Raw genomic sequence first — 25,081 nt, forward strand, 5'->3', positions numbered from 1 at the left:
ATATTAGTTGAGTGTTGACCAGAAAGCTATCAGACACCCAATATTCACTATCATCATTTGACTCTCCTAAAAAACAGAAATGGGAGCAATCCTTAACTCAGTAAGTTACAACTGAGAAACAATGTAGTGAATCAGGGATTCTAAAAAGTACCTTCAAAACTGTTTATCTCAAACTGGAAGAGCTTCCTCAGTTCAAGTTCCCTGTGACTTTAATTGTAAAGCAAAAGGGATTTTTGTTTATGAAGAGAAGAAAATATTCAAAGGTAGTTTATCAAAAAAGTAATCTACCCAGTCTGTGTGGCTCAGTGGTGAGCATCGACCCATGAACCAAGAAGTCATGGTTCGATTTCCGGTCAAGGGCACATGCCTGGGTATAGGGCTTGATTCCTAGTGGGAGGTGTGTAGGAGGCAGCCAATCAATGATTCTCTCTCATCATTGATGTTTCTATCCCCTTCTCCCTCTCCATTACTCTCTCTGAAATCAATAAAAACAAATTTAAGAGAAAAAATTTAAGGCCCCCAAATCTCAAATCCGTGATGTTGAAGCCACTTCTATAATTCTGAATTACTGACCTTACACCATCGCACAATGATGCCTCCAGGCTTCTCTATTAGTTCTTCTATCTGTACTGGTGGGCGAGATGCTACGGTTCCATGCTTAAAAATGTGGTCTTTCACTATGTTAAGAATTGAGTCATCCAACTGAGCAGATAAACAAGGCACATCGACCAGTAAAGGCACTTCTGGTAAGCTGAGGAAACAAAGCTCATGTGCTTATGAGGCTTTAACTGAGAGTTAAACATATAAGGAGCGGCCCTGGCTGGTGTTGCTAAATGGTTAGAGCATTGGCCAGAGCACCACAGGGTCTTGGGTTTGATTCCCAGTCAAGGGCATGTACTTGGGTTGCAGGTTCGATCCCCATCCTGGTTGGAGTGTGTGCAGGAGGCAACTAATCGATGTGTCTCTCTCACATTAATGTTTCTCTCTCTCTCTCTCCCCACCCCCATTCCCTCCCTCCTTTCCACTCTCTAAAATCAATGGAAAAAATTCCTTGGAGGAGAATTAACTCCCCCACACCCCCAACCCCTCCCCGCCGCCAAAAAAACCCCAAGGGTTGGCTCTCACTCTGGAGCACAAGACATCTTCCCCACTCCCTCCCCCGCCCCCCATCTTGTCCTTGTCTCTCTCTCCTAAGCTCCAAGGGCCCTTCTTTTGCCTCTGTAACTTGTTTCCTAAGCCCACTGATTCTATAGTTCACTTCTACCTCTGTGACTTCTCAATAAACTTTCTCTTATTAAGAAAATAATAATACAGCCCTGGCTGGTGTGGCTCAGTTGGTTGGAGCATTGTCCAGTACACCAAAAGGTGGCAGGTCCGATTCCCAGTTAGGGCACATACCCAGGTTTTGGGTTCAATTCCCAGGTGGTATAGGAGGCAACTGATCGATGTTTCTCTCTCACATGGATCTCTCTCTCTCTTCCTTCCTCCCTCCCTCCTTCTCTCCCTCCCTCCCTCGCTCCCTCTCTCTCTCTCACTAAAATCAATAAACATATCCTTGGGTGAGGATTCAAAAAAAACAACAACAATAAGGAATACTTTAGATCAGTCACATACTATAAGGATGCAGAAGCTCCCAGTAAATAATGCTCATGGCAGTGGGGGCTTTGCAAGACATTACATAAAGATTCTATTCCCAAATAAGTATGAGCAAGAAGATAAAAAAGTTAGTAGAATCACAGTTGTCACGTTTATACCAAAAGATCTGTTTTACTGAGATATGACCCAGTTTCAATATTATGTTCAAATCGTTAAAAATTTAACAATTCTATTAGAATTGAAGAAAATCTGGGAAGAGAAGAGGAGAAGAGGGTCCTAATATATGTTGACAGGAGAAGATCTGACTTTGGGTGGTGAGTACATGGTACAATACACAGATCTTGCAACATAGAAACCCACACCTGAAACCTGTATTTCCTTTTGACCAATGTCACCCCAATAAATTTAATTTTTTAAAAATCGAAGAAAATCTGTAATGATACTATACCAAAAACTGCAATCACAACTATTTTATATTAGTAATACTGGTAATGAGCAGTGAAACCTTGAAAAATATATTCTCTTTCAGCCTTAATCAGAATCTTTAACAGGGAGGGGATGAATAAAAAGGCAGATAGTTTAGATCAAGCATGTCAAACCCAAGGCCCACGGACCGCATGCGGCCCACAACAAATATATTTGTGGCCTAGCCAATATAACGGTATGTAAGAAACGTTTTAATAAAAAATTCATAACTTAACTTTTACAATATCCTATTATACATAATTATTAATAACGAACTACAACGTTCGCTAATGACTGATTACTACATTTCTCTCTACTAATACTAGCGGCGAATATTTTAGCAGCTGATTGCCACATCATTAGTCTTGGACTGACTTGTTTGGTGTGTGCAACAGGAAATATTTCACTTTTGGAGAACTAGAAAAATAGGTTTATTTGTGTTACACTTATTAATTTGTGCAGTTATTCAGTGTCTGGTAATTAATGTTCAAGAAAGAAGATTAATTTTTATTAAAGTGTTCTATTATTTTATGTTAACGATTACTCATTTATTTCAGCCCTTTGTATTCAGCATGTCTCTATTGAAATAAACCTACTGGATGGTCAGTAGGTTTCTATTTGGCTCATGTTAGCCTTTGAGTTTGACATGCTTGGTTTTCAGTGGTTCTCAACCTTCTGGCCCTTTAAATACAGTTCCTCATGTTGTGACCCAACCATACAATTATTTTCGTTGCTACTTCATAACTGTTATGTTGCTACTGTTATGAATCGTAATGCAAATATCTGATATGCAGGATGGTCTTAGGTGACCCCTGTGAAAGGGTCGTTTGACTGCCAATGGGGTCGCGACCCACAAGTTGAGAACCACTGGTTTAGATGCTTAAAAGTAAGCCCCAAAGGCATTAACTCTTACCTGTCCAACTGAATGTGTGAGGCCTTTTTGGTAAAGCTCCACAGTTTTTCATTCTGTTCTCCTACACCACCAAGAATGGCAATTTCACCTAGAATCAGAAATAAGAGATCTAGTACAATGAAAAATAGTCACACTCTCAAGTAATCAATATAACCCATGTCCAGGTAGGTTTCTGGTTTTCTTGCAAACAATTCTTAAGTGATGCCACAATCAAATTCCCAAAAGAGGCCTGGCGTAGCTCAGTGGTTGAGCATCAACCTATGAACCAGGAGGTCATGTTTCGGTTCCCTCAGGGCACATGCCCAGGTTGCAGGCTCAATCCAGGTTGCAGTGTGGGGCATTGCAGGAGGCAGCTGATCAATGATCCTCTCTCATCATTGATGTTTCTATCTCTCTCCCTCTCCCTTCCTCTCTGCAATCAAAAAAATCTTCTAAAAAAAATTCCCAAAAGAGGTGAAGGAATTAAGAAGTATGGGTTGTTTGGGTGGTAGGCACATGGTGCAATATACAGATCTTCTAACATAGAAACCAACACCTGAAACCTATATGATGATGTTAACCAATATCACCCCAATAAATTTAATAAAAATTTAAATTAAAATTTAAAAAAGAAGTACAGGTTGGTAGTTACAAAATAGTCATGCGGATATAAAGTACAGCATAGGAAACTTCTACACTAATAAAAGAGAAACATGGTAATTGGCGTACGACCGCTACCCTTCCCATTGGCTAATCAGCGTATCCTTATGCAAATTAACTGTCAGCCAAGATGGCGGCCGGCAGCCAGGCATTGAAGGGAGCAGGGAGGCTTGCTTCCTCCAGGAACTGCAGACTCCAACGTTCCCCGCCTCACTTGCCGGCCTCTCAACTGCAACTCTAAGCAACTATTACTATGTTGCAAATAAGAAGCTAAACAAAACCGGCTGTCAGTCAACCCCGGACGGCAACATTGTATCCATGTTTTCAGCAGCGAGGTCTCAGAGCCAAAGCTGGCCCAGAATAAAAAAAAAAAGGAAAACAAGGAGCGGTAGGGAGCTTTTAGTCAACTGTCAGCGGGAAAACAGCCCTCAGCCCCTCAGCCAGCCTGGCCAGGCACCCCAGTGGGGACCCCCACCCTGATCCAGGACACCCTTCAGGGCAAACCAGCCGGCCCCTACCCATGCACCAGGCCTCTATCCTATATAGTAAAAGGGTAATATGCCTCCCAGCACCGGGATCAGCGTGACAGGGGGCAGTGCCCAAACCCCCTGATCAGCCCTGCTGTGTGCCTGATAGGGGGGGAGCTCCCCAATCCCCCGATTGCCCTGCGGCTCTGTGTGTGACAGGGTGCAGCCACCAACCCCCTGATCGGCCCTGCTCTGTGTGCAACAGGGTGAGGCGCCCCAACCCCCCGCCCCCACGGGCCCTGCTCTGTGTGTGACAGGGTAAAACCATAACCTCTCCATCGGCCCTGCCCTGAGTGTGACAGTGGCGGTGCCCCAACCCCCTGATCGGCCCTGCTCTGTGGGTAATAGAGGGTGGCGCCCCAACCCCCCTCCATGGGCCTTGCTCTGTGTGTGACAGGGTAGAGCCATAACCTCTCCATCGGCCCTGCCCTGAGTGTGACAGGGTGCAGCGCCCCAACCCCCTGATCCGCCCTGCTCTGTTAGTGACAGGGGACAGCGCCCCAACCCCCCTGATGGACCCTGCTCTGTTAGTGACAGGGGGCAGCGCCCCAACCCCCTGATCGGCCCTGCTCTGTGCGTGACAGGGAGCAGTGCCCCAACCCCCTGATCGGCCCTGCTCTGTGCGTGACAGGGGGTGGCGCCGCAACCTCCCCATTGACCCTGCCTTGAGTGTGACAGGGGGTGGTGCCCCAACCCCCCAATCAGTCTACCCTGAGCGTGACTGAGGGTGGCATCGGAACCTCCCAATCCGCCATGCTCTGTGCATGACGGGGCGGCGCTCCAACTCCCCAATCGGCCCTGCTCTGAGCCTGACCAGGGGTTGCACTTAGGGACTGGGCCTGCCCTCTGCCACCAGGGAGCAGGCCTAAGCCAGCAGGTCATTTTCTCCCGAGGGGTCCCAGACTGTGAGAGGGCACAGGCCGGGCTGGGGGACCCCCCCCGCCCCCGAGTGCACAAATTTTTGTGCACCAGGCCTCTAGTATATATATAAAAGCCTAATATGCAAAGTGTCCCCTCAGGAGTTCAACCAGGAGACCGGGAATTCGATCACTCGCTATGATGTGCACCGATCACCAGGGGGTGGCGTGGAACAAAGGGAGGTCCTGGCAGGCAGTCGGCAGCCTCTAGGGACCCGATCCGTGCATGAATTTTGTGCACTAGGCCTCTAGTATAGTCAATAATATTGTAATACCTGTATGGTGCTAGGTGGGTACTGGAAATATAGGGGGAGGGGGAAATACTTTGATTATCTAACCAATATGCTGTATAGATTATCTAACCACTATGCTGTATACCTGAAACTAATACAAAATAATATTGAATGTAAACTCTAACTGAAAAATAAAATTTAAAGTAGCTTTATTTTAATTCCCAAAGTAAAAGCAGACACTATTTTAGAAGTGACACTAAGGTTAAGTTCAAGAGGAAAATGGGTCCACAATAGCAACATCCCGCCAGAAATGTCTGTTCTGTTCTATACAAGGAAATCTGGTTGTCAATCAACTTTATGCAAAGCAGAAGACCCAGGGACTTTTTCCATCGCTCCTACAGAAACTTTCATCAACACCAATAGCAGCCAGAAGGATAGGGCACACGGGATCTTATAAACCAAATGAGGGGAGGAGGAACATGTGTAATACTCTCAACAGTAAAGATTAAAACAACAACAACAAAAAACAACAAATCATAATGTTTTCCTAAAAGATTATCGTCTATTAGATTAGAAATTACTCAACAGAATAAAAAGAAAATGCTATATAAAGGCAGTAAATCACAACCACTTCTATATCCTTCCACAGCCCCACCAGAACTCTTTTCTATCTGAATGAATCTTGGAATGACTCAAGTTTCCTTCACCAAAACGAAGAGACACACTGAACACTGCCTTAAAATCCTCCCAATTCCATAAATAAGTTTTTATCCCTTGGGAAAGGAGGAAAGAGTTTGAAATTTAAAGTATTTCTGAAGTACAAAAAAATTGAAGCATCTGAAAAAAATTGAAAGATGCTGTGACAAGCATGTATGTGCCTCGAAGGATTTATTTTCTAAACTAAAAACATCTCTCAGTCCTCAGGGTGATGGGTGTACACTCCTGACCTGTGATGAACTGCTTCTGGGTTTGTTTCCAAATGCACAGCCTCCAGGGAAAAACATTCTGTGGTCTTGCTAAAAAAATTTTTCTCAAAGGCACTGTTATGGTGAACAGCAAATAAACACTTCTCACTGAAGATAAGACTAAAATACACTTACCATGTGAAGGTAACACTGGTACCATATTCCACGTAAGACCAAACAGGGGACTGATTTCCAGCTGGAGTCACAGACTTGTGAGCCATGCACACTTTTTATCCTCTGCCACTGACTGCACTCGGTCTGCAGAATGGATGGCATTCCACCGCCTCCCCTGCCTCTTTTTCCCCCTGGAGTTATTTAAATGTTGCTGTCCCTTAGAGTTCTACCATCTCTGCCTTCTCATCTCATACTGTAGACTATCTCTTTTTTTAAAAAAATATATTTTATTGATTTATTACAGAGAGGAAGGGAGAGGGATAGAAAGTTAGAAACATCAATGAGAGACAAACATCGATCAGCTGCCTCCTGCACACCTCCCACTGGGGATGTGCCTGCAACTAAGGTACATGCCTTTGACCAGAATCGAACCTGGGACCCTCCACTCCGCAGGCTGATGCTCTATCCACTGAGCCAAACTGGTTAGGGCTGTAGACTATCTCTTGATGATATTTCTTATTCCCAATGTTTCAGATCTGATGTATATGCCATTAATTGCCATATTAACATCTCCAGATATTATCTCTCTCCTAAGCATCACTCCCAACTCCCTCTTTCATCTTAAGCACTTCAAAGTCAACATGACCAAACCAAATGCCTAAGTACCCACCAGAGCCCAACCCTCCTCCCTCATTTCCTATGTCACTAAAAAGCACAATTTACCGACACCCAAAATCAGGCTGGTTTTGGTCATCCTAAATCCTTCGCTTTCTCCTCCAACCTATATCCAGTCAATTACCGGTAATCAACTCTTATTGATCAGTAAAATCATCAATAATTTTATCTGAAAAATCTTAAAACCAGCTCTACCTTATCCTCTCGTCTCTGCCGTCATTCTTTCCTATCTGGATTACTGCTGCAACTTTCTAATTAGTCTCTTTATCTCTAGTCTTACAACTTTGAACCCAGTCTCCAAACTGTAGGCTGTGCCAATTTTTTAAATGCAACTTTGTGTAACTCTGCTGCCTAAATTACTTCAAAAAGATCCCTGATATGCCCCTCCCTTCACTTGTGATGTTCCTTCTGCTTCCACTCGGGCTGTTAGCTCCCTCTGCAAAACTCCTCCTACAGAAAACTCTCCTACACTCTTCCAGTTAAGCATCTCCCTTCTGTGCTCCCATAAGGCCTCAGATCTCTCTCGGGATATATGCCTCGCTCACATGTGAAACCCAAAGGACAGAATTTTAATTTAATGTACCTGACAAAGGCTTAAGGGGAGGGAGGGAGGGAGGGAAGGAGGGAGGAAGGAAGGAAGGAAGGAAGGAAGAAAGGAAGGAAGGAAGGAAGGCAGGCTGGCTAGATCTGGGCATGTTTCAACCAAAATAATTGGCTAAAGACAAAAATATAACAACTACAATTTCAGGAGTAAACATTAATCATATTTGTTAACCTATTAAAAAGAACAATGGAATTGCCTAGCCAGTGTGCCTCAGCAATTGAGCGTTGACCCAGGAACCAAGAGGTCACCGGTTGATTCCTGGTCAGGGCACATGCCTCGGTTGCAGGCTCGATCCCCAGTAAGGGGCGTGCAGGAGGCAGCCGATCGATGATGTTCCTCTCTTATGGATGTTTCTACCTCTCTATCCCTCTCCCTTTCTCTCTCTCTAACAATCAATAAAAAACATATATATAAAGAACAAGGGAATTAAACTCTATAACCCACAAACACTCTGAAAAAGATCTGAAGACCTTAAAATGACCTTAAAATTGCAATGTCAACAGTGAATGTGATTATATCATGGAACTATTTGAGGAAAATCATTTACCCCTTGTTTTGTAAATGATTATAATTAACACTTTAATTGCACTTATGCTGGGATACCTCACTGTATATCTGTCATCCTATATTATAAACTGTCCCATGGTAGGAACTTCGTAAGCACCCCACAGATGGCAATAAGCCTGCTGGTATCCTGAGAATGAGCACTGTCGATCTGAATTTGCCACATTTAATAGGAGAAGCCCACCTTCTTGGACTAAGTCCTCTGCAGTGTTAACTCCGTGCTCTATGAGCTTCTGGCAGTCATCTAGTGGTTTAATGGTCTCTTGCTCAATGGTATCCACTTCTTGCAAAAGGGTCACCAGTCGCTCATCCAGGAGCTTCCCAAGGGTTCCCTTTAAATCATTAAAATGCTGTTTGAGGACATCTCTGGTCTGTGATGCACTCTCTTTGATCTGAAAAGAAATAACAAAACTCAGAATCAGAATCACTAAGAAAGGCTAATCCACAAGCAACACCTATGATAATTTCAAGGTACTACACAATCATCATCTTCTATTCACTGAAAAACCAAATGTGATTCATCTGCACAAACTTGCAGACTTGCACACAACTGGCCTTCAGGTGAGACAGAATGGGCTCAAACCCTGGTTCCATCATTCACAAACTGTGTCAATGTGGTCAAGGAAATTAAGCACTCCATACCTCAATTTCCTTATGCTTACCTCATGGGGTTGATGCTAGGGTTAAATAAAAATATATGTTGCACTTAGTTAAACAATTGGCACACTGTTGTTCTCAATAAATAAGTGTTAGAAAATATTATCTGCACAAAGTAATTCGTGGCAATAGTACATTTCAGTAAAAAAGAATTTTAAACTAGGAGGGCATTAAAATTCATTTGCTTAAAGAATAAAGAAATGGTACGTTAGAAAGCTACAATACCAAAAAATCCACTCGTGGATAAAATGCCCTCATTATGCGAAAAGAAAACTAAGAATTTATTTAAAATCCTAAGAAGCTCATAAGAAGCAGAAAATGTTCATAAAAAAACACACTTCTGGGCCTGGCTGGTGTGGCTCAGTAGTTGAGCGTCAACCCATGAACCAAGAGGTCCCCACTTCGATTCCTGGTCAGGGCACATGCCTAGGTTGCGGGCTTGATCCCCGGTGGTGCGTGTGCAGGAGGTAGCCGATCAGTGTCTCTCTCTCGTCAATGTTTCTATCTCTCCCTCGCCCTTCCTCTTTGAAATCAATAAAAATATATTATTTTAAAAACACACTTCTGGGACAATGACTTAATCTTTTTTGAGTCATGGTCCTCTTTGTGAATCTCACTGAGAGATTTATAGATCCTCTTCCCAGAAAAATGAATACCCTCTTTATTCCATTTCAGGGGTTACAAATTCCCTTAGACCCCAACCACGGCTTGCTGGGTGCAGTAAATCTGAAAGGTGGTTTGCAGAAGAATCAAACAGGCTGCCTGTTATAATTCAGATTGCAGGGCTCCATCCCAGACCTACCCAACTAGAAGCTTGGAGGAGGCGGGCAAGAGGTGTATGGAGTTCTTGTTTTCCACAAGCACACCTGTGATTCTGCAACCCATACTTTGAGAAACACTGCTCTACGTCCACAGAGCCAGATTAAGGACCGCTGCTCTAAGACAGCGGTCACCAACCGGTGGTCCATGGACCACTGGTGGTCTGTGAGGTCCGAAAGGTTGGTGACCGCTGCTCTAAGACATAAAACAAGAAAATCTTTACATTGCACACACATTGTGGAAATGTGTGAATATATTTCACACATATTCTTTTTTCTTTTTAAGAATACATATAACATGGCCCTGGCTGGGTGGATCAGTTGGATTAGATCGTCAACCTAAGCACTGAAGGGTTGAAGGGTTGAAGGGTCGAAGGGTCGAAGGGTCGATTCCCAGTCAAGGGGATGTATCTGGGTTGCAGGTTTGCTCCCTGTCCTGTTCAGGGCATGTGCAGGAGGCAATCAGTTGATGTTTCTCTCTCTGTCTCCCTCTCTCTCTCCCTCCCTCCCTCCCTTCCTTCCTCCCTTCCACTCTGTCTTAAAAGCAATGGAAAAAATATCTCTGGTGAGGATTAACAACAAAAAAGGAAATTCTAACTATAAACCAAAACTCTTAGTTGAATTCAAGCAAACACATACTTTATTTTGCTAACATTACCACATTAGTTTCATATGACATATTATGTTTACTGCCCTAATCCTTTTGCTAACTTGATCTTAGCAAGAATGTTTGAAGTCCAAGAAAAACCACCTAGAAAAAATATATCAAAATATGGAGAAAGCACTATATTTATTTTTTTAATTTTTATTTTTTATTTCAGAGAGGAAGGAAGAGAATGATAGAAACATCAATGATGAGAATCACTGATCGCATGCCTGCTACTGGAGATCGAGCCCACAACCGGAACATGTGCTCAGACCGGGAATCCAACCGTGACCTCCTGGTTCATAGGTCGACACTCAACCACTGAGCCACGCCAGCCAGGCTACAGTACTATATTTTAATAGCTAATAGAGCAATTTAGAACAATTTCTATTTATTCTCTAATACTAAATTTAAAAAGCAGACATACAAAATTGTTTTGCAGAAATGTTCACAACCACATAAAAACAAAAGATGCCCCTGCCCAAGGACAACAAAGAAATACCAAAAAAAAAAAAAAGAACTAACAGTTTGATTGGCTGGGTGGACAGATCATGGACGCAACTTTTTCTCTTTTTCACCTTATTGGGAGTTACAGTGGCTGGTACGTGTGCAGTAATAGAATTCCTTAAATCATAAAGTAAAGGAGAAATCCTAATTTAAATTTAATGGTTAATCTCTGTAAAGTTACTAAAGAACTTCTATAAAATAAACCAAAGTCAAAGTTGTTTTGTTGATTTTTTTTTAAAAAGAGCCAAACTCGCCCTAATCTGTTTGGCTCAGTGGAGAGACCGTCAGCTGCAGACTGAAGGGTCCCAGGTTCAATTCTAGTCAAGGGCATGTATGTTGGTTGTGGGCACATCCCCAGTAGAGGGTGTGCAGGAGGCAGCTGATCGATGTTTCTCTCTCATCGATGTTTCTAGCTCTCTATCCCTCTCCCTTTCTCTCTGTAAAAAATCAATAAAAAATATATATATTTTAAAAAAGAGCCAAATTAAAAATGTACTTGATTTGGTTCATCACTCAACTGTGGGATCCTTGGGAATAAGCACCTAACATACCAGCACTAAGCAAATAAATGTTACTGAATAAAAATAAAGTTAATCAAGTGTGCTTTTAAGACCTTACTAAAAGAACCAAGGGAGACACATCACCTGGAATATTGTCGGAAATGCAAAAATTTTTAGGCCTCACCCAGAGCTACTAAATCAGAACCTGCATTTTTAACAAGATCCCCAGGTGACTCAGACAGACCTTACACATGTCGGAACACTGTAATATAATTTGCACCCCTACCACCAAGAGGAAATTCTGCAGCTGAACACTATACCAACCAGGGCCTGCCTCGCTCTTTAACGGATGCGGCACACACGGATACGGCACACACAGGAAGTGCATTGGTTAGGTAAAGTCGATTTCCTCTTTAGAAAGAATTCAAAAGCTCCTTGCAGGGCCTATGTTTTGTTTCTGTTTTAGAACCTCAGAAGAAAAAAGGAAGTATGTGAACCCAAAGCAGTGAGAGGGCCAGGGAAGGGAGACTCCATTTCTAAATCCATCTCCTGGACTTTCATTGTAAATGTGTTCCCTTTTACTCACAGAATGCCAACCACTGCTTTTCAAACTTGATACTACCTTGGCATCATTTCTTCTCCCCACAATGGTTCATAATTTAAAGCCTCAGTCACCTTTAAGCCAATTATGTAACCAAGTACATTCGCTTTGCTTTTGAAACTTTAAAAAATGTGGGCTTCAAAAAGAAAAAGAAAAATGCGGGCTTCGCTGCTGAGTGAGTTGTCCCTATCTGATGTGGCACCATGGTCCAATGTGTTCACGATTAGCTCATTAAATCTTCACAACTCTGAGAGGTGGGTCTGCATTGTTTATATTGAGCAAAGTGAAGCTCAAAGTCAAAAGAATTCCCAAGGCTTCCCAGTGCCTGAAACAGTCTCACTCCAAGGACCATGGTCTTTCCCCTCACCAGGCTGTTTAGTACTTACAAATCCCATGTGAAAGAATTCCCAGGTCAACCTATAAATTATGTATTGCCTGATGTAAGATGCATTTCTTGTCCTTGCAGGAAGAATCCTGTCATGGCCAACCAGTCAGCCCCAGATGCTACCTAGCCATTCTAGGGCAAAAGAACTGTGATGGTTTGTAACAAAGTAGATTTAAGAATACAAATGACACACAACTCAAGGTTTCTAAGAGGAAACTAATATACCTTGTTTATAGTTATTAATAATATTCTGGCCCTGGGTGGTTTGGCTCAGTGTATAGTGTCGCCTGCGGACTGAAGGGTCCGGGGTTTGATTCTAGTCAAGGGCATATGCCCAGGTTTCGGACTTGATCCCCAGTAGAGGGCATGCAGGAGGCAGCCGATCAATAATTCTCTCATCATTGATGTTTCTATCTCTCTCTACCTCTCCTTTCCTCTCTAAAATCAATAAAAATATATTTTAAAAAATACTGTAAAAGATGGCCTAGATAAGAGTTTAAAAAAATAATAATATTCTGAACCAATTTTTCACTAAAACCTCTACTGTAACCGACCATTAAAACTAATTCACAGCCCTGGACAGTGTGGCTCAGTTAGTTTGAGTGTCATTCCATACACTGAAAGATGGTGGTTTGATTCCTGCTGGGGCACATACCCAGGTTTCGGGTTCGATCCTGGTTGGGTCTTTCACATCAATGTCTCTGTCTCTGTCTCCTCCCTTCCTCTCTCTAAAATCAATTTTTAAAAATTAAAAAAATAACTTGCCCTGGCCAGCACTGCTTAACGGTTAGAGCGTCAGCCCTCACACTGAAGGGTCTTGGATTCGATTCCTGGTCAAGGGCACATACCTGGTTGCAGGTTCATCCAGCCCCGGTCCAGGCACGACTGGGAGGCAACCAATCAATGTGTCTCTCTCACATCGATGTTTCTCTCTCTCTTTCTCCTCTCTCCTCTCCCACTCCTTTCAACTCTGAAAATCAATGGGAAAAACTATCCTCGGATGAGTATTAAAAAAAATAGTAATAATCACTTATTTACAAAGTTTCCACAGCAATTGATTAATCCCAAAGCTATATCAAGAAAAAGGATTGGACAGGATAGGAAAGGACAGAACAGAACAGAATAGAATGTGTATTTCAGGAAATTAAGTAACTGGAATCTTCTCTATTTCCTCTAAAACATGCGTCTTCATGACTTCATTGAAGAAAAGAATTTTTATCTTCTAATTTTAATCTATGAGTTTATTTTCCCAATTATTTTACGAGTAGGAAACTAAAACTATGTAAAATTAGAGACTGACTTTAAACACCATCAGCCAAGAAGGACATAGAAATAAAAAATAAAAGACAAAGATATAAAATAGTCAACTGAAATTGAAAAAACTAACCAAAATGCTTCTTCTCAATTCATATGAAATGTACTGCATTGGCTATTGCCTTTGTGCTGACACCAAGACATTAGTCATTAGAAATAACAATGATAGCAATAGTAACAGTACAGTAATAGCTATCATCTACTGAATACCTACTGTGTGCCAGGTACTAACATCCACGGTCTTATTTAAATTCTATCACCCTCCCTATGAAAAAAGCATCTGTAGATGAGTAACATATGAGTCAGAGACAAGAACTTGCCTACATTACAAAGCTACTAAAGTGACAGAGAATTTGAATTGTCTGATTCATGTATGGACTCATAAGTGTTGCTACATTTCCTTCTTATCTCTCTTACAATTAGGCTATTTTTTTATGCTTATTTGAAAACATCCAAAAAGAAAATCTTTATTATATGAATTGCTAGTCTGTTACATTCGTGGCCCTCAGTGAATCACAACTCTTGGTACTCATATCCTCCCTCCCTGAGAATATAGGCTGGGCCTGTATTCTAATGCAGTCAATGTGCATAGCTATAGGCTAGAACTGATGCTCTGCCAGTTTCAGGCCTCAGCCTTAAGAAAACCTGCAACTTGTGCTTTTGCACTTAAGGGGGTCCTGAGTCACCATTTAAGAAGTATGTCTACCTTTCTGGAGAGAACAAGTGGAAGAAGGAGGAAAGTGGGAAGGGTAGGAGGGAGGAAGAGAGGAAGGAAAAGAGAGATACTGGCGCTGAGGCCCAACCATAAATCCCAACTGACTCCTGCTACCACTAAGGCTCCAACAGGTTAAGTGAACATTCTGTCGTGAACATGCCAGCCTTAGCTGCCATCTGATTGCAATTATATGAATGTTGCCAGCAAACTCAGGTATGGCCAACTGAACCCCAGAAGAGCAAATAAAATGACTGCTTTTAAGTCATTATGCTTTGGCACAGTTTGTGTAGGAACAAATAGCCAAATCATATGATAAAACAAATGTTTAATTGTTGATTATCTGCATTAATGAATAGGGTGCATTTAATCAAGACAATGAATATTATTTAAAAAATCTGCAAAACTACACCCAAAACATTCATAAAGGCACTCATTCAGTATTTAATGAGGTCTAGTTATGTTCCACAAACCAGGGTTATAAAGATAAATAAGGTATGGTCCTGACCTCAGAAAACTATCATTCTGGTAAAGGAGACAGTTGCATGCACACATAACTATAGTAAAAGGTAGCACTACATTCTTATATAAGTGGGATAGCCACAAACTGCCATCAGAGCTCAGAACATTCTGCTGGGCAAGAGAATAGGAGAGAAGTAGGGGACATCACTTTGAATAACAACAATATTCAGTGGTATTATTATTACAGCTAATATTTATTAAGCACTTCGTATGTCCCAGACATTGTGGTAAGCATTTTTAATAAATTTCTCATTAAACAAATATAAATAAGAAATAAATTTCTCATTTAAATTCCCACATTGGCCAAGTAAAGTAGTACAATCCTTATCCTCATTGTACAGATAAGGAAAGTGAGGTTCAGGAACGTTAACTTTGTCATCTCCTGGCTAACATGGGCAAGTACTGACAAAGGAAAATAACTGCAAATATAAGTGATTCGCTGATACTTCTCAATAATAAAAGCCCGTCCTACATCTGTGTGGTTTTTTTAGATCACAAAGTAGCCATATTATTTACCAGACTTATAGTAACGAGAGTAGCTCTTTATCAAAATTATACGTATATTACAAATTTACATTGGGGAAAAAATCTATACAGAAAAACTGACATTCACACATTTTTTCCATTAACATCACTGATTGTAACAGTATGGATTCAAATGCTTGCTTTAATTCTTATTTATATTATTCTATATTTCAAGTGAGTTCTGGATTCAACAAGCAGCTTTCAGAGTGTCATGTTTAAAGACAAATTCAAGAAAAGATGACTGAAAAGCCAATGTAAACATGTGGTCTTTTGCACACAAATATGTGTGCAGCTTTGTTTTTCTTGGTTGTTGATCGTTTAGCATTGCTTCTAGAGCTTTGCTTCTAGTATTTGGTGTACCTGAGTCAACACACTTCAGCCTACCACCAACCAATGCTCCATAGCTATCCTATCTAACCGACTATCGACCTTGGTGTTCAAAATTAGATTGCAGGTAGGAAATTTTTCGTAATAAATGCTTATGATATAATGTTAACCAAAAGAAAAAAATGAATACAAAGTTGCATATACAGTAGTCTCTCAATTTTACAAGATAATATGTCTAGAAGGAGACACCAAGATGTTAATAATGGCTGTCTCCAAGAAGTAGAATTATGAGTTATTTTTAAATTATTTCATCCATTCTTGGTTTTCCTCAGCTTAGATATAACCACAGGACACTATAATTGGGACATTTTAAGTACTACTGCAGTAAAAAATTATTTCAAACAGATTTTTGGACTGTTTTGAAAATGGGTAACAGAAGGGGAAGTGGGAGATAAAAGAAGCAATAATAGCTTTCTTTTCTTTGCTGAACTACTAGGACTTCCTGCCCTGGTTCTCTGAAATAACTTGTTTTTTACGCTGAGTTCTATATCTGTCCCAGTCTTTAACTAGTATGCTATGTGTTTTCAAATGCTATGGGGATAATAAGCTATAGAAAACCTGGCATTGTACATTAGGACTATCAAGATAATGAGTTAAATCTTCAAGAAATTATCTGAAATCAACTATTAAAAACTGAAAACAAAATACTATAAAGACAAAGGGTCACATTGCAGATGTTAACAAATTATTTCAAACAGATTTTTGGACTGTTTTGAAAATGGGTAACAGAAGGGGAAGTGGGAGATAAAAGAAGTAATAATAGCTTTCTCTAGGACAGCACTGGCTCCAGACTGTCAATTATTCACTTGAATATCCTTGTATAATTGTCTAACAACCCTATGATATTCCAAACAATGTTTCATCTTGAGGCTAAACCACAGCAATTTATAAGACTACACACCTGGGGTTTAGATTACACTACAGAAGTCAGTAGAGAGCTGATGAAATGGTAATGATATACTCTAAGGCAGTGTGCCTCTAGTTTTAATGTGCATACATATCATACCTGGCAATCTTGTTAAAGTACAGATTATGATTCAGTAGGTCTGGGTGGGGCCTGATTCCTGCATTCTTCACAAGCTCTCAGGTCATAATGATGCCATTGCCGTGGTCACGGATCCTTGTACTAGCAAGGATCAAAGGGATACCACTGGCATCCCCAGTTGAGCAGGGTCCTCACCAAATAATCTCTCATTTAGGTACCAGGATCTGGCCCTTTACTCTGAAAGAGCAGAGACTTGTTTTTGTTAGTGCCCTGAGCGGCAATGACTCATACCAATTAAAAGGCACATGAAGGCCACCACATTCATTTTATAGAGTGAAATATAACTGTACACATGCTAGAATATTGGTATTTCTCACTGTAGGCACCTCCAGGACCTCCAACGAATCCCCTTCTGATAATATACAAAGATGACGTTTCTAAACCTGCAAAACTGAGGATGAGGACCTGGATAGTAGCAATGTCATCAAGTTGATGCCACTCTACCCTAACTGGTTTGGCTCAGTGTATAGAGTGTCTGCCAGTGGACTGGAGGGTCCCGGATTCGATTCTGGTCAAGGACATGTACCCCTGGTCAGGGTGCCTACGGGAGGCAACTAATCAATGTGTCGCTCTCACATTGATGCTTCTCTCTCTCTGTCTCTCCCCCTCCCTTCCACTCTCTCTAAAAATCAATGGAAAAATGTCCTTGGGTAAAGATTAACAACAGAAAAAGATAGTGTCACTCTGTAAGGCAAATCTGACTGGCCAGCTAATAACACTATGTGACATCTTGATCAGCTATCTACTTACAACAAGCAGGAAAGCCAACTCTGCAGAAATAAACAAGTGATGAAAATTACACTGGAAGTAAAAATCTAAAAATGAACACATAAGAATTTAGGTTCTTCTTATCTGTTTTGCTTTTAGGGGTAGTAGTGTAACGACCAACCATCAAAGGAAAGAGTAAATCCATTAAGGCAGGGGTCTGTTTCCTCAGCCACAGCAGTTCTAGGACCTAGAAGAATCTCTGGCCTATAGTAGGCACCCAATAAATATTTATTGAGTGAGTGAACAAATGAGTATTTAAGGAGAGTGGGAGTTAATTACTTTGGTATGTACATTTTAGTACCAAGGATTCCAGGGAGCTATAGAGAACTATTCTCAATAATTTCAACATCAGTTCGGCCAGACTGGCTGTAAACATTATCTGATTTCCTGAAGACAACAAACATCTCACTAGCCTTTAACTTATTCAGTTAAAAGTTACAGACTACCCTTGCATTCCTACACAGAACTTCCTTTTCTCTTAAGACAGAGGGTAGGGCATAAACTTAACCACAAGAGGAGAAACTGCTACAATGCTGGCAGTTATTTCTGACAAAATAACTTTAAAAGATTTGTACTTTTCCTTCTAAACTTTCATAGACATGATTTTTTAACCTGAAACAAATTTCACAAGAGTTTTAAAGGGTAAGAAACAAAAGCAAAGATAAAAAGTATGCCAAGAGGTCTTGAAAAAGTTAAACAAAGAGTTGCCATACTACTTGGCATTCCTAAGTATCTACGTACTAAAAGAACTGAAAACATGTCCACATAAAAACCTGCACATGAATATTCTTAGCAACATTATTCATAATAGGCAAAAAGCGAAAATAATCCAACTGTCTATCAATTGGTAAATGGATAAATAAAATGTGGTTAGCCACACAATGAATATTATTCAGCCATAAAAAGGAACTGAAGTACTGATACATGCTACACAATGGATGAATCTTGAAAACATTATGCTAAATCAAAGAAGTCCGCCACATAGGCTACATAGTGTATGATTCCATTTATATGAAATGTCCAAAATAAGCAAGTCCACGTAGAGACTGAAAGTAGTTTAGTGGTTGCCAGGGGCCGGAGGAGTGACAGCTAACGGGTATGGAATTTCTTTTTGGGGTGATAAAAATATCCTGTCATTAGATAATGGTGATGTGTATGCACATCTTTGGGAATATACTAAAGACTGCTAACTCATACATGTTCAGGCACAAATTTTATGGTATGTGAATTATCTCACTTAAAAAAATCACTCCCCCCAAAAATAAAATCAGCAAGTAAAAAATATACATAAAGGGGAGCATCCCTTCCTCTCTGCTCTTCCCCTTTTCCCCCATGCAAAATCTTTGACTAAAAAGCCATATATTTTATGTAGTTATTCTGAAAATGACTGGGACCCTAAAAATATCCTAACCACCAAACAAAAGCAGCTGCTTATTTTGATAACATTTTTGTAACACAGACCTTCCTTAAAATGCAAGTTGACAGAGGGCTTATTCTACAAACCCAAACATACAATCCACTAGAATTAGCTTTGAGGAGAAACGCCGTTGTAACTGGCAGTGGCACAAAACAGATTCCAGTTCACAAAAGAGAGCTATAGTCTAATCAGAAGGCAATGTCATCGGAAACCAAACAGTGATGGATGTTCTTAGTGTTTTCTGTCTCAGTCCCCAGAGAATGGGCCTTAGGACAAAACAAAACAAAAACCCATAGTAAACTACACTAAATTACTGGAAAGTATGTCCTGTATTTAAATTGTTGGATATAAAATTTAAAAGAAGAGAGGTTTGGAAAATGAATACTAAACCATTCAGGATGGGATCATACAGAAACAATTTTTAATCCATTTAGTATCTCACCAGAAATTAATAAATACTATTCCCAGATGCTAAGCTCACTCATTTAGTGTCAACTCTACTGCTTAATTGCTGACACAGTTAAATAGTCCTGTTTACATATATCTTAACTGGCTGAAACATTAGTCATTCAATAAGAGATACTTTCCTCTCTTTTTAAACAATGTCCTAGATTTAGAACCTCTACTTCAAAATAGCTGGAGGAATATTGCAGATGTCCTCAAATGGATATCAAGACAAATACACTGGAAGGCATTCACTAAATCAAGATAACCATATTGGCCGAAACTGGTTTGGCTCAGTGGATAGAGCGTCGGCCTGCGGACTGAAGGGTCCCAGGTTCAATTCCGGTCAAGGGCATGTACCTGGGTTGCGGGCACATCCCCAGTAGGAGATGTGCAGGAGGTAGCTGATCGATGTTTCTCTCTCATCGATGCTTCTAGCTCTCTATCTCTCTCCCTTCCTCTCTGTAAAAAAATCAATAAAATATATTTTTTTAAAAAGATAACCATATCCTAGGTTTTTTTATAACATACATATTTTTATTGATTTCAAGAGGAAGGGAGAGAGAGAGAGAGAGAGAAACATCAATGATGAATCATTGATTGGCTGCCTCCTGCACACCCCCTGCACGCCCCCGAGACAGCAACTGGGGCATGTGTGCTGATCAGGAATCGGACCATGACCTCCTCGTTCATACGTCAAGGCTCAATCACTGAGCCAAATCAGCGGGGCCATATCCTAGGTTTTGCTCCTAAATTATGAATGGTGCCTAGCCTACACCAGCTCTACAAGGATTTTAAAATATATAAAACCTAAAGCATATTGAGTATCTTTAACGATGACTCCAACCAAAGGCACTCACAGCACTATTCTGCCAATTTTCAGATTCGATGCAGCATGGGAGGTACTGGATGACAATTTAGATGAATAGCAATGTGATGAAATCCCACTAATTCAAATGATTCCAGTCACTCAAAAAGCAGTGATTAAGCACCTCTGTTCACAGTAGTTTGAGAATTATCTGTCCTATCACACACTGGGGGTGGGTTACATCTTTTTCTGTATGAGCTCCAGGGTGTAGGGAAACCATGTGGCTTTCCTGTATCTTTGATAACCATGTCCACGGGGAACAGATAACTGCTGTCACTTGGAAGTATATTTATTTGGCTTCTCCTCTCAGAACTCCTCTCTTTAAATCTGTTTTTCCATTTCCCTGCACCTTTGCATTCCATCCCTCAAGCATTTCATTTTCCTTCTCTGACGTTTCAAAACAGCTTCTTCACCTTAAATCCTAGCCCATCTAGGATGGGGTTACGATGAACGGTTTTCTAAAACGCATTTTAAAAAATAAATAAATAAGATGCATTCAAGATCACATGGGATGTTAGGTAGTATTCTCGGGCACCGATCCCATTCATTTTAGCGTTAACTCTCCTGCTTCTCCCTCTCTCTCCTCCTCCCTCTGATCCTCCCTCCCCAACATCCATCCTGCCCCCACCTTTAACTCTCCCCAAGTCAGCACCCACGTCTTCCCTAGGCTCCCGTCCCCACGCAGGTGTCCCCCAGAGTCCCCACCGCCCCCAGCCCTCCTGAGTCTTCACCACCCTGTGACGTCCCCGTGTTTTCTCGGGTCCCTCCTTCCCCGCCACCGCGGACCCCACCCCTATCCCCACCGCAGCCGCACGCAATGTAGGGAACGCCCCCTCACACTCTCCCCGGATTCCCCCCAACTTGTCTCTTCCCCTTAAGAGCCCCCCGGCACCCCCCGCACCCCTCCCCAGAGCCTGCTAGGTCTCCCTGCACCCCCAGAGCCTCTTCCCTTCTCCCCGGAGAGTTCTGGGACGCGGCCACGCCTCGGAGCCCTCCCGGCCCTGCCCACCCCCGGGCACCGCGCGGGCTCCAGGGCCCCGGCCCCTCCGGCGCGGCCCTCCGACCTGCCTCCGCGCCGCCCGCAGCCCCTGCAGCCTCTGGCCCAGCTCCCGCCGGTAGCTCTGCGCCGCCTCCACGTTCTCGCGGGCCTCCTGCAGCAGCAGCTCGGGCTCCAGCTCCATCGCCTCCTCGTCCGGCCGCTCCGCCGGCGGCTCCGGGCGCGGTTCCCGACTGCCCCGAGCGCCGCCGAGCGGCCCGGCGTGGCCCAGCGCAGGCGGAAGCGCCGCCCCGCCCCGCCCCCCGCGGCCTTGACGGACAGGCGCGCGCGCGGGCGGACCGCGCCGCGGACGTCGGGATCCCGGCGCCTCCCGCCACTCGGGCCCGCGGTGCCCGCTCCCTGTTCCCGAGCCGCGCCCGGCCCGCGGCGTCTCCTCCGGACACGCGTGGAGGCAGGGAAAGGTTGACAGCACCTTCCCAGTGTTTCCCGCATCTTATCTCATCCCGGCCTCCTTGTAGCTGTTTCTCAGAGGCGGACACCGAGGGACGGGGAGGGCCATCGACGGCGTCGAGCGTGGGGATTTCAACCCACGCGGCTCCTGCATCGCCCTGGTCCTGCCTCCCGGCCCCGCGGGAATCCCAGCCGCGGCGGGGATTTAGGAGGTTACTCCGCAGCAGGCCCCACGTCCGGAGGACCCCACCCCTGGCCTAGTGAGGGAGCCAAGACAGGCCGTCAGCGCCGGCCAGCGGCGGGGACAGCTGTCCCGGCACAAGTCCAAGACAGGTGTTTGCAAACTTTTCTCGCAAGGGCCAGCCGGGGCCATGAGGTCTCCGTTGCAGCATCGTAAATAAGTGGGCGTGGCCGTGTGCAAATATTAAGGACACAAATTTGGATCTCACTTAATGTTCACTTGTTACAAAATATTCCTTGCAACTTTGGTCAGCTATTTGGAAAAAGTAAAAACTAGCCTTCGGCGTGGGCCCTGTAGCTCGGTTGGTTGGAGCGTTGTTGCAATACCCGTGGGTTTGATCCCTAGTCAGACTTTCTCTCTCTCTCTTTCAATCCATTTTTAAAAATCAAAAAAAACAACAAACAAACCATTCCTCATTCAGCGGCCATATAAAACCAGGAGGTGTGTCAGATTTGGCTTTCGGCCACAGTTTGCCTACGTCTGGCCAAGGACGTTAGAGCTGAAAGTTGCCTCATCCAGGGAACGCTGACAGGACGTGATTTAAACAAGATTACACCTGGAATGTGTACTAGAGGCTAAATCCCAGTTTTCCTGGGCCAAGTAGGAAAGATTAGTCAAGAGAAGCCCTTCCGTAGAAAATGGGAAATTAGCTCTATCACGAAGATAAGGTAGCCAGGCACTCAGTTAATAGTGTATTAGCCAACGAATCCCCTTTATTGTTTAAGGCAGCGTGAGGTGAGTTTTCTGTGACTTGCAACTGAAGGAATTCTAAAGGATACAAGCTAAAGGAGGGCCCAGACAGGAAAAGCAGTGAGACGCAGGGTGTAATTGAGCTAGGTGAAAGGTGTAAATGTATACTAAAGATATTTAATAACATCCTGAATGGAAAGGCCATTGAAGTAGAATCAGGAGAGGCTGCCACAAACAAAATATATGAACATTTACATATTCTCAGCCGTGGCCATTATACTACGAATCCAGCAATGAAGGGGGATTTTGCCTTCACCTCCTCGCCTGCAGGTTGTCTTCAACCTGGCTCCCAAGTTTCAGTGGGACACAGCTGAGAGAAATGACTGAAGAGGCAGATGGGAAAGGGGAAGCTGGGTACCTGGAGGTATGTATTGAGGGAGAAATTGAGGGAGAAACTTTAGGGCACTAATGGGGGATAAGGAAAGGAGAGTGGACAAGAGGATATTGAAGAGTTTCTGTGATTTATGAATTGGGGACTATCAGGAGATACGACAATACAATGCAACATGTGGTTGTGGACTGGATCCATTTGCTATAAAGGGAATCAATCATTGCACAGTTGATTAAACGTGAATGGGTTCTGAGGATTTGATGATAATAAATGTTAAATCCTATTTTTGATGATTACGTTGTGGATTCAGAACGTACTTGTAGAATGTTGGAATTTACTCTCAAATGGCTTATTCAGGGGGGAAAAATTGCACTGATTTTACAACTTGTCTGTAAGTTTAAGATTTCTATAAATGTGAGTTTTCACAACATAAAAATATATAGCATTAATAAAAATATTTTAAGAGACATATTAAGATTAGGATTTTGTCTCAATTATTTTTTATTGTTGGACAGTGTTTTTTGTATGAATTGCTATTCAAAAACTAGGTCCTGCCCAGCCAGTGTGGCTCAGTGGTTGAGCATCGACCTACGAACCAGGTCCAGCTGTGGGCAAACTACGGCCTGCGGGCCGGATCCGGCCCGTTTGAAATGAATAAAACTAAAAAAAAAAAAAAAGACCGTACCCTTTTATGTAATGATGTTTACTTTGAATTCATATTAGTTCACACAAACACTCCATCCATGCTTTTGTTCCGGCCCTCCAGTCCAGTTTAAGAACCCATTGTGGCCCTCGAGTCAAAAAGTTTGCCCAGCCCTGAACCAGGAGGTCACCATTTGAGTTTCCATTCCTGGTCAGGGCACATACTCAGGTTGCTGGGCTCAATCCCCGCCCGGTGTGGGGCATGGGGCATGCAGGAAGCAGCCAATCAATGATTCTCTCTCATCATTGATGTTTCTATCTCTCTCTTCTACCTCCTTCCTTTCTGAAATCAATGAAAATATATTTTAAAAAAAACCCAACTAGGTCCTAAGACTTATTTAGTTGTAACCAGTTGATTCTCAAGAATGTGGTAATAGCCCAGCCAGTATGGCTCAGTGGTTGAGCATCGACCCATGAACCAAGAGTTCACTGGTTCAATTCTGGATCAAGGGACATGCCAGGATTGCAGGCTTGATCCCCAGAAAAGGCTGTGCAGGAGGCAGCCAATCAATGATTCTCTCTCATCATTGATGTTTCTATCTCTCTCCTTCTCTGAAATCAAATATATATATATATATATATATATATATATATATATATATATTTGTAATACCTATGGAAGGACATTAGAAAAAAAGAAAGAATGTGGTAATAATATTAGGTGTGTAAACAGGGAAGTCAGAGAGTAAAAAGTCATCACTATATGTCCAATACAGTTAGGAGCTTTCTGAGAAGAAGTTGGAGAGCGGAGAGAGAAAGCCTCAGCTGACCAGATAGCCAAAGTATCCTAGACTAAATCCATTGTTTACCAAATAACTCTCTGGTTACAACTTGACACTCCAGTTGCTGCAGTTTTCTCGCCAATTATATCTGACCATAAATAAATAAATTAGCAACTTGCCTTGTTTGTTTCTTGTCTTTTTAGCATGAAACGTCCGTGCCCCTGAATCTGCTCACTTCTGAGTACACGTAAAAAGTCAATTCCAGACCAATTTGTTGCCACAGCGATTAAAAAACAAAAGTAAAAACCCCAACTCTGTAGAACCCTGTCTGATGGCCTGCTGGTTTCTGTCATTGCCACCTCCAGATCAGTCTTCCTGTGTTCAATCTTCCTCTGTGTTATCAACCAGACTATTTACTCTTTAGGAACGTGTGCTCTAAAAAGCATGTTTCCAAAATTTCAAGCCTGGGAGTATGATTTCACAAGATTTCCTTCAGTTTCCTTTGTATTTTTTCTTTTTTGTATAGTGTGGATATATTAGATTCATATTTGTTTTTTAGC

At 42.4% G+C, this 25,081-nt stretch overlaps 1 protein-coding gene across 1 annotated transcript in view; it reads right to left on the reverse strand.

The window, feature by feature from the left end:
- The window catches only part of CRLF3 (cytokine receptor like factor 3), a 37,596-nt gene extending 16,045 nt beyond the window's left edge, over nucleotides 1–21,551 (reverse strand). The window contains exons 1-4 of the mRNA XM_070395483.1: nucleotides 21,393–21,551; nucleotides 8,397–8,604; nucleotides 2,975–3,062; nucleotides 574–751 (exon numbers count right to left, since the gene is read on the reverse strand). Coding sequence (XP_070251584.1) covers nucleotides 574–751; nucleotides 2,975–3,062; nucleotides 8,397–8,604; nucleotides 21,393–21,509 — 591 coding nt within the window. The 5' untranslated portion in view covers nucleotides 21,510–21,551. The remainder of the gene's footprint in view (nucleotides 1–573; nucleotides 752–2,974; nucleotides 3,063–8,396; nucleotides 8,605–21,392) is intronic.
- Between the last annotated feature and the right edge of the window lie 3,530 nt (nucleotides 21,552–25,081).

Source organism: Myotis yumanensis, unplaced genomic scaffold, assembly GCF_028538775.1.
Source record: "Myotis yumanensis isolate MYYU_CA2020_CCGP unplaced genomic scaffold, mMyoYum1.0.hap1 SCAF_16, whole genome shotgun sequence".
Classification (NCBI taxonomy): Eukaryota; Metazoa; Chordata; class Mammalia; order Chiroptera; family Vespertilionidae; genus Myotis; species Myotis yumanensis.